Below are 15,900 nucleotides of genomic sequence, written 5' to 3'. Positions count from 1 at the left end.
CTTTATAAATGACAATAACGTAAGGCCGTTTGAGATACTTCTCGCTTTCTTCAACCAAGTGAATGCTCTTGCATGTCGTATTTGCTTCTCTGTGCCCTTTCTAGTATGAACCAACCTCATCCCTGGCTTGTACGGGGGCTTTCCCCTTTCCCTTTCCCGAGTAAGGCAAATATGGATATATGGGTCCAGATGTAGATGGCGAACGCTGCATTTCCGACTGAGGCGCGTAATCAATGCGTCGCCGTTTGGTAGACGGGCCCGGATCACCCTCGGGCGCTATATAGTGATTCTCAAAAGCGACATTGTACGTATCGTCGGCGGCGATGGTACTTGGGCTACTATCCTCACCGCACATGAGAGCATCGAATTGCTCCCACCCATCTCGTGTAGTACCGGTTTGCTGCCATCGAGCTTGTTGGCGCATGTTGGCTTCATTGACGTTGGCTAGTTTGGCAGAGCATTCGGCTAGGAAAGTTGGGCTGTCTATCGGGCCAGGGCGAGGTAAAAGCGTACGCTGTCGTCCCACACTTTGGTCTACGTTCTGCGTCCACGCACGTATGACTCGTAGCTCCGCTTCGCGATATCCCTGCATTTCCATTTCCCTTTGTGAATTTACAGAGCTTCCCCTGGTCGGTATGCTAGCGCTGGCCATCCTGTTGGAATCTAGATGGATGGGAGATTGCACACTGCTGCTATTGATTGATGGCAACTGCATCTGTCTTGAACTGGTCTCTTCCCAGACGTGCGAGGGGTATTTATCGCTTTTGAGAAGATTCTCCAAGATTGTGTTCATTTTCCTCTTGCGGTCCTCTTCATTCAGTAGGTATGCAGTCCAGTAGTGAACGAGCTCGTTTTGGATATCTCGAAAGACTATCACGTCTTCTTTTTCGCGAGCCACCCTGGCTCGATGCAGAAAAGTATGCTTCCCACTTCGGTACATGACGTCTGGTACATAGGATGACAGCTGGGTGTAGAAGTTGCGGAACTCGGCAAACATTCTCCGGATGGGTGGTTCCTCGGTCACAGCCGTGGAGCTTTTGGAAGAAATCTTGCGTTTCCATTCAGAGACATAGGCATCGAATGCAGGCATGCCTGCAACCAAAATTGGGTCATTGGTAGGCAGTGATGGTACCGAGCAGGTCTCGAGACGGTCTGGTAGCCCCCGAGTGTATGGTGAGTGGGGCGAGACTAACAACATGGAGTTGTCCTCTGGCCGTCCTTGAAACACACCACCCAGACTTACCTGACGCACATTGCGTAGTCGCTCAAAGGGCTCGAAAAGTAACCGTGAGTTTGAGAAAATCTGCTCTTCTGACCACTGGAATTCCGACAGACAGAGTCGAACTTGAAGCTTGCACAGCTTCTGCGCTTTGGCCAGGATGCCTGATACGACAACGGAGATATAATCTGTAGTCGTTAACAACAATGCAGTAGTATGACTTCACAGACCAACCTCGTATATCGTAGATTTCGACTTCTTCGTCCCAGGCAGGGCCCATTCCAAGAAATGCATTGACCCAGTTCTCCAACAATATATCGACAGTATAGTTCTTTACCAAGCCCCAATTGAATGTCTTCAGGAACCTGTTCCTAGCGTCATCGGCCTCGGCAGCCCAGACGTGCGATGACCCGTCCGCGCGCTTTGGCTCCAGCAGTCGGCGCCCACACATGAACGTACCGTCTCGACGAACATCAACCTTGAACGTGGCAATGCTAAATAGCAAGTCCTTTATTTCGTCGTGAACTTTACGGGATACTAGAAGTAGGCTCACTAGTCGCGTAGGAAAGACACATTTGGATGTTGGCGCTTTGCAGTGATAGCGAGATTGCGGGAGGTGAAGATTAGGGAGCCTATGAACTGCGACGAGCCTTTGACCGGTCGGACCAGCTTCATCGGAGCCTTCCTGATGGTGCGTAATGGTGGAGGACCCGATGGGTTCGGTAGGCAGTAGGTAGCGGTAAATCTCGTGACGCAACTCAAGTGGCAGCTGCTTGAGCAAGTAACAGGGCGTACCGGGGTAACCTTGGTGTTCGTGACAAAGCTCAAAGTACGACGGCGGCGTCCAGCGAAAAAGCCGTCCGCATCTCTCTCCGTTGGGGGGTTTGAACTGGCACCACCCCGCGAGGCTGCGTTGGTCGCGATGGGCGCTGCATGTAGGAAGGTAGGTGGGGTGAGTATTCAGGTGCGTCTTTTTGCCAATGACAGCGCTGCAGCGTAAACTCGTCTTTTTCAACACACCCGAGCATCGCTTCAGGAAGCCCTCGGGGTCTTTTGGGTCAATAAACGTGTATTTGATGGGTGATGGGGTCGGCTCAGCCAGGAGCGGCTCTGTTCCAGGACTGTCCTCCATCACGGTGGCTCCATCACCGACAGTAACTGGCCAGGTCATGATGGTGAGGCTGGAAGGGTGGGAAAGTAGTGAGCCAGCCGTCTCGGGCTGCTCAGCGAGCCAGATGAGAGTGTAAGATGACTTGAAACGAATGGAAAGCCAGCAAAGTCGGAATCGAGCAGTCAAATACGACTGCCCTCATGCAGGGAGAAAAGGCAGCAAACATGCCGTGTAGCCTACCTCGAGCAGTCGGGTCGCACAACCGGGCATCTGCTGCGTCTTGCACATGTGCAGTTGACGACAGGCCGCCAATGATGCGACGAATCGACTGGGCCTCATTTGCCCACTTGTGATCTTGCATATTGGCCAAAAGTCCTGCTTTGATGGATCCAGAGTAAGCGTGGTGTACCCCGCTTTCTGCAGAGGGACACTGAAACTGTACTGCTAAGTTGCACAGGATCACCGACACATTTCCGTTGAGGAAGTTGCCCACTGGAGACGATGAATGATGATCAACAGTTGGTGCGGCGCTCCTTGGCCGATTATGTCTAGTTCTACCGGCAGGTACCATGACCTGGGGGCCGAGTCAATATCCTCTGCTTCGGTATAGGCTCAGCGCTTCGCACCTTGGCCTACTGTGCGGCACTGTACGAGTCTGACGCACTCGGAAGAGCTGGCTGTGCAAGAAGATTCACCGCCAGAACATGGACAGAGGTTGGGGACATGTCTGCTTCTTGTGCTCGACATGTCTTACAAAGCATAAGACACGCCAAGTTCCTCGCACGAGGCTGAGCGACGCCTGCGGGACATGCCAGGTGATCCGGCTCTACTTCGCCTTACTTTTGACTTTGTATAATACGTGTGCGATAGACAGCTCCCGAGACCCATCTCTCTCTCCGCTAATACCCACTTGCAACATCCCAAGATTGTGCTACGCAATGGCAGGCGAGGTACAGCCGTGAGCCCCGGGACACTAGGAATGCAGATGATGCTGACGCTCACGCCAGAATGACCCATCGTCGCGCGATACCGCGTCGCAACCCTCATTTCGAGACGCTGTATATGGCAGCATCAAGCCCCCCAGATCCGTTCATGACTCCGTTATCGACATCAGCCCGACTGATGCGTCACAGCCAGGCTTCCCACCCACGGGGCGGTATTACATCTACCCACCCATGATAAATGGGCATGGACGTCTGGTCATCGCACATCGAACGGTGCCACATTTGGCCGGATGCCTTGTTGTCGTCGGGACGTTTGTCTGGGGTGTATGCGCGGCGTTATACGCATATCCCCTTTTGGGCGGGCACACGCATGTGTAGAAGCTGGGGTGTGGACGAGTTTGATGAAACCAGGCGTTTACGGAGTATCACGGTTGAATGTTACATGTTGGACTCATAAGCGGTTAATATAATAGGGTACATGTGGGAACTTGGTTGTGATGGAGCTAGCGGTACGGGTGCTGGATGCCGATACCTAGGTAGCTCTTTGCGGGGGTTGAAGATGCCTCGGTCCAAGGTCGTGGCGAGCTTACTCTTCCTCTTCATATGAGCAAATATGTAACATGATTGTTACCCTCATCTGACCGGTAGATACGTCAAGAACTGCGTCAGTAGCCTCGTCCGAAGATAGCTAGGGCGACGCGTCTCTATTGTCACCAAAATGTCATCGATCAAGCCCCAGACGGCTCCACCTCCAACTTCGCATGTTGGTCTATCCTATCCCGCCGACCATGTCCTACTCGTCACGATCAATCGGGAAAGACAGATGAACAGCATCCCGTTTGAGGGTCATCTGGAGATGGGACAAGTGTTCGAATGGTTCGACCACGAGCCGAATCTACGCGTCGCCATTGTTACTGGCGCGGGTAAGAAGAGCTTTTGTGCTGGACAGGACCTGATACAGCTTGGCAAGATTCGGAGCGGGGAATTGAAGCTGAGCCCTGGGCTCATGAGGCATCCGCTGAGTGGATTCGGCGGTCTGAGCCGCAGGATGGGTAAGAAGCCAGTTATTGCGGCTGTCAATGGGTTTGCACTCGGAGGCGGTTTCGAGATAGTTTTGGGCTGGTATGTCATTCGTGAAACGCTGAGCATACTGGCTATGTGCTAAACCTTTGCAGCGACATGGTCGTGGCTGCACCACATGCGATTTTCGGTCTTCCAGAGGCTCTGCGCGGCATCTTCGCGGGTGCAGGAGGCCCGGCACGCCTCGTCCGCAACGTCGGCATGCCCATAGCGACTGAGATGGCTTTGACTGGCCGACCCATAACTGCGCAGCGGGCCAAAGAGCTCAATCTCGTAAATCGCATCTCGTCGACTCCGGAAGGTGTCGTGGACGAGGCTCTGAAGCTGGCGAATGAGATTGCAGCTATCTCACCGGATTCCGCCATCGTTACTCGCGCAGCGTTAAGGGAAGCCTGGGAAACTGGAAGCGTCGAGCGTGCGACGCAGTTGACAATGGAGCAGTACAATGGCCGTCTCAATACAAGTGAAAATGCATTGGAGGGGCTAAACGCTTTTGCTGAGAAGCGGAAACCGAATTGGAAGCCTTCCAAGCTGTAGGTGGTGTTCTTGGTCTAATCTTGTTTAGTCTTTAGGCAGCCGGTACTTGCCCTTTGATAGTGCGATAAACGATGCAATGCATGGATGTTGAATCAGAGGCCAAAATATGGCCCGAATTTTGTTCCGCACTTGATCGTCTGTCCCCTGCCCATGTTAAATTCCGCAACTCCTGGAAGCTTAAGACACAGTGATAAGCCTTGCTCGGATACCACCTAAGCCCTAACTACCTCAGAAGCTGCGGGAGAAACTCTACCCTTTCCCTTTCCCGTTGGTGCGCACTACTGTACGGTACATACCCCGGCCCCCACCTTCCCCGCGCTAGGGATCACGCTGACTAAGGCCTTCCTCCGCCTCGGCCGTCCCAGCAGACTGGAACACGCGCTGGTGCGCCGTGGTCTTGTCAACTCGGTCCCGTCAACATTGCTACCTATTTGCTTGCTGACTGTTACTGTACCATTCAGAAGCAAGGAAGCGTCCAGCTTGACGTAATCCTACGACCATGGTAGACTTCCGACCTAGTGATGCTGCATCACCCCTGAGCTCCGCCGCTGCTCCAGCTGTCAAACGAAAGCGGCTTGCTTCGTGCCTGGGTGAACAGGAACGTCGGGATAGAAAGCGGGCCATTGATCGCGAAGCCCAACGTTCCTTGCGAGAAAAAACAAAGGCACACATCGCCGACTTGGAACGCACCATAGAAATACTGCGCCAACAAGACAGCAATGGAGCCACTGCGAGCTTGTTGTCCGAGATTGACCAACTGCGAGCGGAGAATGTGCGGTTGAAGGAGATTATCGATAGTGTCAGGAATCTGGTAGGTGGTCCAGTTGCATCACGTAACACTACGTCAGTAAATGCGTCCAATGGCCATGGCGAGAACGGTTCGTCAGCTGCGAACAGCATTACCGGTGAGCATTTCTCTACGCAGCTTCAGGCACAAACGTGGCACAGCTCACTCTGAACGGCAGGACAACCATCGCCAAGGCCTTTTCTTCCAAATGACCAAAGAAAATCATCGACATGTATCGTCGATCAAAAGACTTCCGCGGAGACATTCACAGCACCAAGATGCCTTGATCTTGATAGCATGCCTGTGCAGGCAGTCATGGATCCAGCGACAGCAAACGACCTCAATCTGGACATGGATATAAATTTGGAACTCGCTACGGTCAACGACGAAGAAGACGTTGAAGAGATGCCTCGCAATACTCAGCTCGCCGCCCCATATGCACCCTTGATGGAAGAGGTACACACTCTGGTTTCGTTTATAACAGTCACCAGACTAACCCATATACCTATCTCTAGCTCTTCGGCCCAGATTGGCGCTTACCCTCACCAACAACGCTTTACATCGGAAACCCCGACCTGCGGCTACCCGCGTCAATCAAAGTATGTCCTACCTGGAAAAGGTGCAACGAGGTCTTCGGCAAAGTACTCACCTACCGCCAACCACTGAGTCTTTCCAATTCTTCGCGCCTTTTTAGTGCCCCTCAAACCTCACAAGCCGCCGAACCAGGGCTACTTTTTCTAGGCATCAAACAGGGCTGGGATACCGTACCAGTCGAGCGTCTGCAAAAATGTCCCGCGATATCGATCTTGAGGCAAATGGACGGACTGTTGTTTGAGCATTTGCCCAAGATTGAAAGGCTGGCTGTTGCATACAAGAGCTATAAACTATTAAAGGTTAGTCTTTTCAAGGTTTGATGCACAGGATGGGGTGGGCTAACGAATCAGTACTATCTTCACGCTACTAAAGAGGAATTGGATAAAGTGCCTGAATGGCTGAAACCCAGGTCCGTCTACCTAAAGTCACTCTGACAAAACAATCTCCAAATCTAACCATGAGCTAACCCATTACCCACCAAAAGTCCCTCTCAAGCCTCTACCACTCACCCAATCGCTCTCGACTTCTTCGCTTGGCCCACACTCCGTACTCGCCTCCTCGCAAACCACGCTTCCATCTTCCAATCGACTGCTCTATCCCGCGCATACTCGCACCATCTCCATTTCGCTTGGCCCTTTAGCTTTGAAGACGCGTTTTTCCAAGACTCCAGGACGGGCGAGTATTATCCAAGTCCATTGTTCGAGCGGTATCATGGAGACTTGACGTTTTGGGGTGTAAAGGAGGGCTTTTATGATACTTTTCCAGAGATGAGGAGTGATATCGAGGGGGATAAGGGGAGGTTTGGTGAGGGCTGTGGATGGTAGGTATGTGCATGTCCGTTGCATTGGCCAATCAACGTAAGGAAAGGGGTCAAGGGGTGTCAGTCATACGGCAAAGCAATCACATGTGCGTTGCTCAACAAGCTCAAACTGAAGTTCTATCATCATCATCATTCGTGCTATCAAAACACCCATATAGGGCCCATCGACCGACACGACATTGCTTTTCCCCACTCTTTTGTACATCGTACCGAAGCGATGCGGGTGAACCGCAACCTTTCATGAGACGCTTCATCATCTCCACGTCAGGTTGCCCCGTACTGCATTACTTTTCTTTTCAATCAGTCATGATAAGATGGCTCTGAATATCATGTCATGTTGAACGCCTCCACCGAGTCCGTGGCTTCCTTTGCTCCAGCTTGCTCGCCTCAGGTTTCAATGCGCTGGTAGAACAGGATGTACGCCACCTTGTTGTCGCGTACATTCTCCTTGGGAAGCGGCGTCCTCTTGCCTGCTGAATTGGGTGTTGCCGTTCCGTTGACAACACCGCTCCACTTCTTGCCGCCATCCTTCTGCTTCTCGGAACCGTTGACCTGGTTCCATCCTCCTTTATCCGGCTCTTCCTCTTCCATGTCGAGCTGAGTGAAGAAATTCTTGCTCTTCCCAGCATCGTTCTTGTGCTGTTCGAGGGCAGCTGCTAGAACCTTGGGATCCTCCTCAGCACCACCCTCGGCAACCTCTTCGGCGCGGATACGCCGGATCATGGTGTCGTCCATACGGATCCACTCCCTTCCTTCCTGTCGGCGAATGTCAACCGTGTAATGGCCACCGCTGGCGTTCTTTCCATGATGGTACACAACGCCTGTCAGCCTGTAGCGGGGGAAGCCTCCCTGAACTTGGTAGCTTCCTCGTTTGTGTGGAGGGAAGACTTCCTTGGGAAGCTCCAGCTCCAATGGGTACCCGATCTTCTTCCAGATCTTCTGGGGGCCCTTCTCGTCGTAGTGAAAGCGTTTAAGGTGAAGAATCAGGACTGGTGGCAATGTCTCGATGTGTACTTGCTTCGTCGACGCTTTGGCACCGCGTGCGGCACCATCCAGTGTCTCCAGACGAGTAAGGTTCTTTAAAGCATCGGAGATGTTGTTTATGTTCTGCTCGCCAATGTCGAGTTGAAGCGGCTGATATGGCTCCAGCGTGACCGAAGCCTTCTCGCCGGGCCTCTTGTACTCGGATCGGAGTTTGCCGCCAAAGATCTTGGTAACGGGACTCTCGATGTCAATAGCACCAGAGTTTTGAGTAACAGCTGTTTTCTGTTTGTGTCCGACCTCTTCCCAGCCGCCATCCACTGAACCGGACCGCTCAGTCTTGGGTGATGTGATAGTGTCTGCAGGCTGGCTCTGTTTTCCGGTTTTGATGATATGAACACACTCATCATGCAGCCCAGCAAGCAAAAATCCTAGAAATTCTTCCGCATCCTCTTGCTGGCCACGCTTCATATTGTCGAAACGAGGAAGACGCTTGATCACATCGTACACGTACTCCGGAGTCAGCGGCTCACCATACTGCTCCAGATCATTGCCTTTCAACCGAAGACGAAGCTGTTCAACAGTTGCAGCTGAGTCAATGAGCTTGAAGTCGCGCAAAAACATAATCATCGCATCGACCAAAGGAGTCTCGGACTTGAAGCTATGCACAGCGCGCTTAGCGACCTGATCCAGAAAGTCGTAGAAAGGAACGCAGAAAAGAAGAACCTGAAGGATCTGGAAATTATTAGCATTGCACTTGGTAAAGCAACAGCATCTGACTCACGGAATTCATATAGCACAAATTGCCCGTATTGACAAGACCGCGGGGCTCAAGAAAGGAGACCTTTTTCTCCGAATCGACAGAGAAAGAGGCCAAGATATCGGCAAGCGTGTTGCTCTTTGGGACAACCGGGCCGCTGGGAGCAGCCACAGTGCCATTAGGAGTAGGAGCCGGTTGCGCTGGGGCTGGGGCATTCTTTGCTCGAAGTAGCTCTGCCCATGACTTTGGTGCCATAGGCTTCGGCGGAGACGACTTTGGGGTCTCTTCAGCATTACCACCAGCTTCTGAAGTAGTCGCAGTGGTTTCTTGAGCTTGCGTAGACTCATGCTCAGCTATGGCAGGAGCCTTAACCGACTGCTGTGTGGTAGAAGCTGCGCTTGGCGCCTTGGCGTTCCTGATGGGGACGCGGGGCACAGCGGGTATGGTGGAGTTGCGGGCGTGTTTCTTGGGTACAGAGGTCTGGACCGATGTTTGCGCAGTCGAAGGTGTCGTCGTGGACGGAGTCGTGGGCTGCGCCAGATCGACTTCGGAGGGCGGGTGCGAGGTAGAGGGTGTGTCGACCTCAGCATCAGAGGGACCGGCGATGGTGGACGCCTGCGACTCCTCGGGCTCCTCGGTCGGAGTCAGGTGGCCTTCAGTGTCCTGATCAGCTTCCTCAGTGGCACCTTGGTCGACAGCCTGCTCTCGGGAGGGCAGGGCGAGACCCTGTTCCTCGGTAGACACAGGAGCCCTCCGCCGTCTCCGTCCCCGTGAGGCGCGCGGGGGAAATTCGGCGTCAGGAACAGAGAGCCAGGGTAGAGGCGGATAGAAGGGCTTGAACGTGGTCGACTGCGGGGTCAGGGGAGCTGCCGGGACTGGCTTTGGCTCGACGACAGGCGGAGGGCTGTCGACGGTGGCGCTGGTCTGCGGGGTCGAGGAAGACATGTGCGTCTGCGAGTGAACCGAAGGGGTTGAGGGCGCGGCTTGAGGCGTAGGCATGCGCGGCACTGGCGGGGTGCGCGAATGGACAATGGGGGGCGTTTGCCCCATGGCCCGGTTGACTGGCGGCACCATGTGAAGATGTGAAGAAACGACTACAGGCGATGCATGGGGCTGCGGCTGAAACTGGCGCGGGGGCATGGCATATTGCGGCGGCGGCGGTGGTAGGGGCTGCTGGTAAGAAGGGTACCACTGTTGCATGGGCTGCATGTGCTGGGGATAGCCGTGGGGAAGGCCATACTGCTGCATGTGGTGGTAGGGGGCAGCATAGGGATTGTGGTGGACGGGCGATTGGGCCTGGGGCGGCATGTGGTGGTAGTACTGCTGCTCAGCTTGCCTCCTAGGCATATATGGGCCGGGCATCATGGGCGATTATGCGCCGTGTTGCCTCGACAGTCGGCGCCGGCTCGAAACCAAGCAGCCAACTTGTGAGGCAACGGGGAAAAGACGATGAGGCGACGGGCTTCTCTGCACCAGTGATGGCGCCTGATGCGATGGGCGTCGGTGCGGGATGGGCGCGCAGGGACTTGTCGAGAATTATTTGAATGCCAGACAGGGTCGCGCGACGGCTGTAGGCGAGGGTTGAGGTGTGAGTGGGCGAGCAAAGGATGGCGGGGTCATGGTATCAGGACGACATGAGCGCAGCGGAGGCTGCCCGCGAAAAGGAAACGCGTGGAGTGGAGGGGGTGAAGTTGAATTGGCCTGGAGATGGGGTTGGGGTTGGTCTTGGGTCGGCCGGTAATGGAACAAGTTCGAAGGCGTTCCGAAAGAGTAATCGTCTGTGCGGAGACGCGGTCGCCAGCGATGAGCGATGGACGGCCAAGAGTGATGATGACTGAATGCTAACGCGTGTGCGAGCAGACTGACGGGTGGATAGCTCGGGATACAGACGCCGCCCCAGCAGTACGGGTAGGCTTTGCTTCAGGTAATGCCCTGTAGGCTGTAGCGCAAACATGAAGCGTCCGCGCACGTGATGTCGCAAGTCGTCATGATCGCATCTGTCCGCATCCGCCACTCCACCTTCTGACCCTCGTCCCCGACACGCACCCTCTTGGGGACCCAACACTCGCAATTAGACCCCCATCGCCTTGATACTATCCCTTTTCTGTTTCCCCGTCTCTTTCCGCCATTTAGACCCTGGTTTGCCGTATTCGGTACCCCATCTGGCCTCGCAGACGAAGCCGGGTCCTGGTTCCTGGTTCCTGCGCGACCGCGCCAGCGTCAGCATAAACCGAGTCAAGTTTGGATTCCGAACCGCTCATCTGTGCGCATGCTTTTGTGAAAGCCTCGGCACTTGCAAATCCGACTTTTTCCACGGCCGTAGAGACTCGACTCTTCATAACGGTCGGCATTGTTAGCGTCATCGTCATCTATCGTGAGCCCTTGATTGGGAGTCATGTCTAGCAACCCACCCGCCGCGTCCTCGTCCAAGGCCTCTGCATCTTCCGGCCCTGCTTCCCCTGCCCAAAACCAGACTCCGTCCCTGAGCACCAGCAGCTTCTTCGCGCAGCCGCGGGGTAGTGCAGCGCCGGCGCGATCAGCGCCTACGCCTCGGAGCACGCAGCAGCAGAAGAAGCAGCACAAGGGCGCCAAACGCTTCAGGAACACCGACGAGGATGCCATTGTAGAGTCCCTCGCCATGCGTCCATTCAACAACCGCAAGGGCCAGACGTCCATCACCCACCTGATGAACTTCAGTCTGCCGCCACGGCCCACGAACAACCAGTCGCACAGCTATGGAAGAAATTACCGTCGCAATCCAACCTGGGGTCTCGGGTCTGGTTACCACGCCGTCGACAAGGCAAGGTGAGCAGTTTCCACCAGTCGCAGTTGCTGTATGGCTAGGCTAACGCTGCTAGATATGTGCATGCCAACTATCGCTTCATTGTAGATCCGCGTGGCGACTACCGCGCCCAGAGTGTAGACGCAGATATTCATCTGGACTGGAATAACGTCCTCCAAATATTGGCGTCCGAGCTCTCACAAGAGGCCTCCTGTCCCATTTGCCTCGGGACTCCAGTAGCCCCGCGCATGGCCAGATGTGGTCACATTTTCTGTCTCCCCTGCCTCATACGCTACATGCAGTCCGAAGACGATGGCAAAGCCCCGGAGAAGAGGGCGCGTTCCAAGAAGTGTCCACTATGCTTTGACACCATCTACGCTTCAGAGACCAGACCCGTTCGCTGGTATACGGGGCAAGAGGGCGAGCCTCCACGAGAGGGAGGTGACGTTGTCTTGCGCTTAGTCGTCAGGCCTGCTGGTAGTACTCTGGCCATGCCGCGCGACGGAGCCGATGCTCTAGCCAAAGACGAAGACATCCCCTGGTACCACGCTGCCGAAGTCACCGACTATGCCCGTGTAATGCGAGGTGGAGAGGATTACATGCTCAAGCAGCTGGATCAAGAGATTGTCAAGCTGGAGCAGCAGGGCAAAGAAGACGAGGTCATGTTCGCAGAAGACAGCATGGAGTGGACTAAGAAAGCAATCCGAAGTATACGTGAGGCAAAGGAAAAGCTTAAAGGAATCGGAAATCCCCCAGAGGAGCCAGCGAAACCGGCAGAACCAAAGATGAAGCGAGCGCCAATCGTTTTCGAACAAGGAGCTGCACCGGACATGTACACGATTCAGAACGCTTCCAAGGCAGGCCAAGACTTTACAGCAGCACAGAGTAGCACCGGGAATGGACCTGCCCAAGACAAAGACAGGACCATGTCTGTCTCGTCTCACTCGTCAGCTGCAGGTCACGATATTTCCCTCACTCTCGCGGAGCTACGCAACCGACAACAACACGAGCATCACAAGACTCCGTCTGAATACTTCTTTTATCAAGCACTTCTGCATTATTATTTATCACCACTCGACATTCGTATTTTGAAAGCCGCTTTCGGCAATTTTGCATCATTTCCTTCGACTATTTTACCCCGCGTCGAACATGTTTCCACAGGCCATGTGGTCGATGACGAGCTGAGGAAGCGCACCAAATACCTGGCTCATCTACCATATGGGTGTGAGGTTGGTTTCCTCGAATGCGATTGGACTGATACCGTCGCACCCGAGATTTTGGAGCGATTTAGGCCTGAGATTGAGAGAAGACGCAAGAAACATACAGAAAAGGAGACGAAGGAGGAGAAGGCGCGACAACGCGCGGAGAAGGCCGAGTACGCCGAATTCGCCTCGTCGCGTAGGAGGCGACCCAGCTTTACTGAAAGGTTTTCCGCCGACGATTTCCAGCCCTTGGCCTCTGGAAGCACATCTGAGGTGCAGCCCACCATGGATGGTGACCACACATCAACATCACCACCATGGCCATCACGCCGTGGTGATGGTTTCGCTTCATTGGCATCTCCTTCGACTAGTCCGTCAGCGCCACGGACTGTGTGGGGTACTGCGATGGTGGCAGGGGCATCGCCGGTGCTTGCGCCACAGGATCATCATGATGGTGATGATGGCTGGCTACAGGGTTGGGAGAAGGACCTCCTTTCCGAGGAAGACATGCTGGCCCAGGTACAGGCCATGTCACTGGCCGAGGGGGAAGAGACGCCGAAGAAGCAGGCAGGTGGGAAGAAGAAGAAGGGAAAGAAGATCACGTTGATGAGCACCAATGTGAGGAGAGGAGCATGAACAAATAGTTTCGTTAGCATCACCGAGTAGCGCGGGGCGAAAGGGAGCAATGAAGGAAATCCAACATGGTTTCCTGAATCAATTCAAATCCTCGTGAAGTAGTCGGGTTTAGTGAAGAAGTGCAGGTCTAGCAAAGATCAGGCTGGAAAGTCGCAGCCAGCAGCCATGCTAGATCAAGCAAGCACCACAGCCGGCTGTACCTCCCATCTTGATCGGAGGCCTTGAGTCTACCCTGCCAACACTTCGTCCCCCTCCACTTTCACCTCCACCTCCGCCGCCACTGCCCGGCCCCGCGTTGCCGCGCCCATGCATGCCAGCCTGGTAGCTGTCCGGTCCTGGTGTGGTAGTCGCTGGACGGTAATACGAGTTGGTGCCTGGTGCCCGGTAGGGAGAGCCTCGTGCTGCGGCCCACGTGTCGAGCGAGAACAACGTGGTGAGATAGAGGGCGAAGAAGGTAATGAGTGTGTCGCGCGTGCGGGAGACGAGGGACCTGAACTGGTCAGTAAGAGTGTGCAAGGGAGGGTGATGACTTTACTTGTGGCCTTCCATGTTGGCCCAGACGTTCTTGCTACTTGTTGCTGCAGAACAACAGCAAAGGGTGATGGCTTGTGAGAAAGAACGTGGGAGTAGTTGACCGTGGTCGCTGCCTACCGGTAGGGCTGAACAGGGGTGCTCACCGCGATCCGCGCTAACGCAGGACAAGATGCGCCTCTTTTTATTTTCTCTGCGACTTTACCTCCGACGCATGCGACACATAGTAGCAACCAAGTATTGATCTTCACCTCCTTCACTTAGCGACTATTCCGTCGCGACAGATAAGTTGAAAATCTTACCAAATTTAAAGCTTCAATGCGCAACAGCGACGATAATATCGTCGTCAAAATGCCGTCGCGAACCGCAGAAAACATAAAGGTAAATTAATCGTGCTTAACTCAAACTTGACGGATGCTGATGTCATTGCAGAAGCGCAAGGCATCGGCCTCGGCCTCGGTCGTAGTTCATCAAAACTCACATGACAACTCCAGCCCAACTAAGAAGAGGAAAAGCGATAATCAGGAGCAATCCATGGAAGATGTTGATACATCGAAACCCACTGCGATTTTCAATCCAACCAAAGGCCGAGACTGGACCGTCACCATCGCCTTACCTGGTAGCTGGACTCTCAACGCGAAGAAGCCCGACCACAAGACCATTCAAGTCGGCCGCATCGCACGCGCAGCGGCCATCTACTGTGTCGACGAAATTGTTGTGTTCGACGATGATCCCGTCAATATCGACCCCAGAGTCATCGACCCCAAGTACATTCGGAAAGGACGGTCAAAGCAACAAGTCCTAGATTCTATCCTGGAGCAAGATGAAGCATGGCAAAACCCAGACCAATTTCTATATCATTTGCTATCCTTTGCCGAGTGCCCTCCTCATTTGAGGTATGATCGCGAGGATCATCGGTTGAGTATCTTTAAGGAACATCAAAACCTCAAATGGGTTGGCAACCTGCCCAGCATGGACATGCCACATCATCTCAGGAGCCATGAGTGGTGTCAATACCGTGAGGGTGTCTTTGTCGGTCCAGCACCCCCGCTGCCGTCTACGCCCAAGAGCAAGAAATCAAAGAAATCAAAGGATGAGCAAGGATACGCATATGTCAAATGTGGTCTTCCGTATCCAGTTCGGGTTCCGACACCAAAGGATGTACCCATCGAGGAGGGCATGCGCACCACGGTCCGCTTTGCCAATATCGACCCACCGAATAATTGGCCACATCTTTCGCAAGTCGACTGCGATAACCTGGATGCTACAGCATGCGCTGCTAGTCTACCGCGTGAGGAGGGAGGCTACTACTGGGGTTACACCGTCCGACGCGCTGCGTGCCTCAGCGACGTCTATTCTGAATGCGAATACCCCGGCGGCTATGACTTTTCCATTGGCACCTCAGAGCGTGGCCAATCTGTCTACTCATTCATCTCGGGCGTCGGTCCATCTCAATCAGTCACGTGGACAGGAGATGTCGCCAAAGCCCCCGAATCCTTCAAGCACTTGCTTATCGTGTTTGGCGGTCAGGCCGGTATAGAACCGGCAGTGGCCAACGACCCGGTACTTGGGAAGGAGCTTAACAAGTCCACGGCAAACTCTATTTTTGACGCGTGGATCAATCTGGTGCCGGCACAAGGCAGTAGGACAATCAGGACCGAGGAGGCGGTCACTATCGGTCTTTGTTCGCTCAAGCCTTGGATTGATAGCATGAGAGAGGAGTGAGCAGGTATACCGAGTGGGGGCGATTAAGCATCTTACAGCACAAGCTTTGAGGGGTATCTGGGGCAATGCACCTAACAAAGGGTACAGTGATAACTGTAGCTTGGAAGGTCGAAATCCTGGGGATGAGATCGGACCGGTTGTAGGGTTATTGAGCAAGTGTCTAAATCCATTAGGTACACGTAAACAGTGAA

At 54.0% G+C, this 15,900-nt stretch overlaps 6 protein-coding genes across 6 annotated transcripts; 4 read left to right on the top strand and 2 right to left on the bottom strand.

Annotated features, from left to right (window-relative positions):
- Window positions 1-100: 100 nt before the first annotated feature.
- Window positions 101-2,390, bottom strand: PtrM4_041850 (uncharacterized protein; the record flags this gene model as incomplete). The annotated part of the gene is made up of 2 exons (XM_001937495.1): window positions 101-1,407; window positions 1,454-2,390. 2 exons carry the CDS (start codon window positions 2,388-2,390, stop codon window positions 101-103), a joined length of 2,244 nt encoding a protein of 747 aa, XP_001937530.1.
- Window positions 2,391-3,992: 1,602 nt separating this feature from the next.
- PtrM4_041840 (CaiD, Enoyl-CoA hydratase-carnithine racemase) lies at window positions 3,993-4,891 on the top strand (the record flags this gene model as incomplete). The annotated part of the gene is made up of 2 exons (XM_001937496.1): window positions 3,993-4,396; window positions 4,450-4,891. The coding sequence occupies 2 exons, from the start codon at window positions 3,993-3,995 to the stop codon at window positions 4,889-4,891; spliced, it is 846 nt and encodes a 281-aa protein (XP_001937531.1).
- Window positions 4,892-5,390: 499 nt separating this feature from the next.
- On the top strand, window positions 5,391-6,344 carry PtrM4_041830 (uncharacterized protein; the record flags this gene model as incomplete). The annotated part of the gene is made up of 2 exons (XM_066104432.1): window positions 5,391-5,796; window positions 5,857-6,344. The coding sequence occupies 2 exons, from the start codon at window positions 5,391-5,393 to the stop codon at window positions 6,342-6,344; spliced, it is 894 nt and encodes a 297-aa protein (XP_065958996.1).
- A 1,135-nt stretch (window positions 6,345-7,479) lies between these two features.
- PtrM4_041820 (UBP5, Ubiquitin C-terminal hydrolase) lies at window positions 7,480-10,195 on the bottom strand (the record flags this gene model as incomplete). The annotated part of the gene is made up of 2 exons (XM_001937498.2): window positions 7,480-8,808; window positions 8,858-10,195. 2 exons carry the CDS (start codon window positions 10,193-10,195, stop codon window positions 7,480-7,482), a joined length of 2,667 nt encoding a protein of 888 aa, XP_001937533.2.
- A 1,276-nt stretch (window positions 10,196-11,471) lies between these two features.
- On the top strand, window positions 11,472-13,453 carry PtrM4_041810 (PEX10, RING-finger-containing E3 ubiquitin ligase; the record flags this gene model as incomplete). Its single annotated transcript, XM_001937499.2, has 2 exons — window positions 11,472-11,638; window positions 11,692-13,453. 2 exons carry the CDS (start codon window positions 11,472-11,474, stop codon window positions 13,451-13,453), a joined length of 1,929 nt encoding a protein of 642 aa, XP_001937534.2.
- Window positions 13,454-14,335: 882 nt separating this feature from the next.
- On the top strand, window positions 14,336-15,709 carry PtrM4_041800 (Methyltrn-RNA-3 domain containing protein; the record flags this gene model as incomplete). Its single annotated transcript, XM_001937501.1, has 2 exons — window positions 14,336-14,365; window positions 14,417-15,709. The coding sequence occupies 2 exons, from the start codon at window positions 14,336-14,338 to the stop codon at window positions 15,707-15,709; spliced, it is 1,323 nt and encodes a 440-aa protein (XP_001937536.1).
- Between the last annotated feature and the right edge of the window lie 191 nt (window positions 15,710-15,900).

The sequence above is a fragment of the Pyrenophora tritici-repentis genome, chromosome 10 (genome assembly GCF_003171515.1).
Source record: "Pyrenophora tritici-repentis strain M4 chromosome 10, whole genome shotgun sequence".
In the NCBI taxonomy this organism is placed as follows: Eukaryota; Fungi; Ascomycota; class Dothideomycetes; order Pleosporales; family Pleosporaceae; genus Pyrenophora; species Pyrenophora tritici-repentis.
Note: the sequence above shows the minus strand (reverse complement) of the source record. Positions and strands in the feature narration are given on the sequence as shown.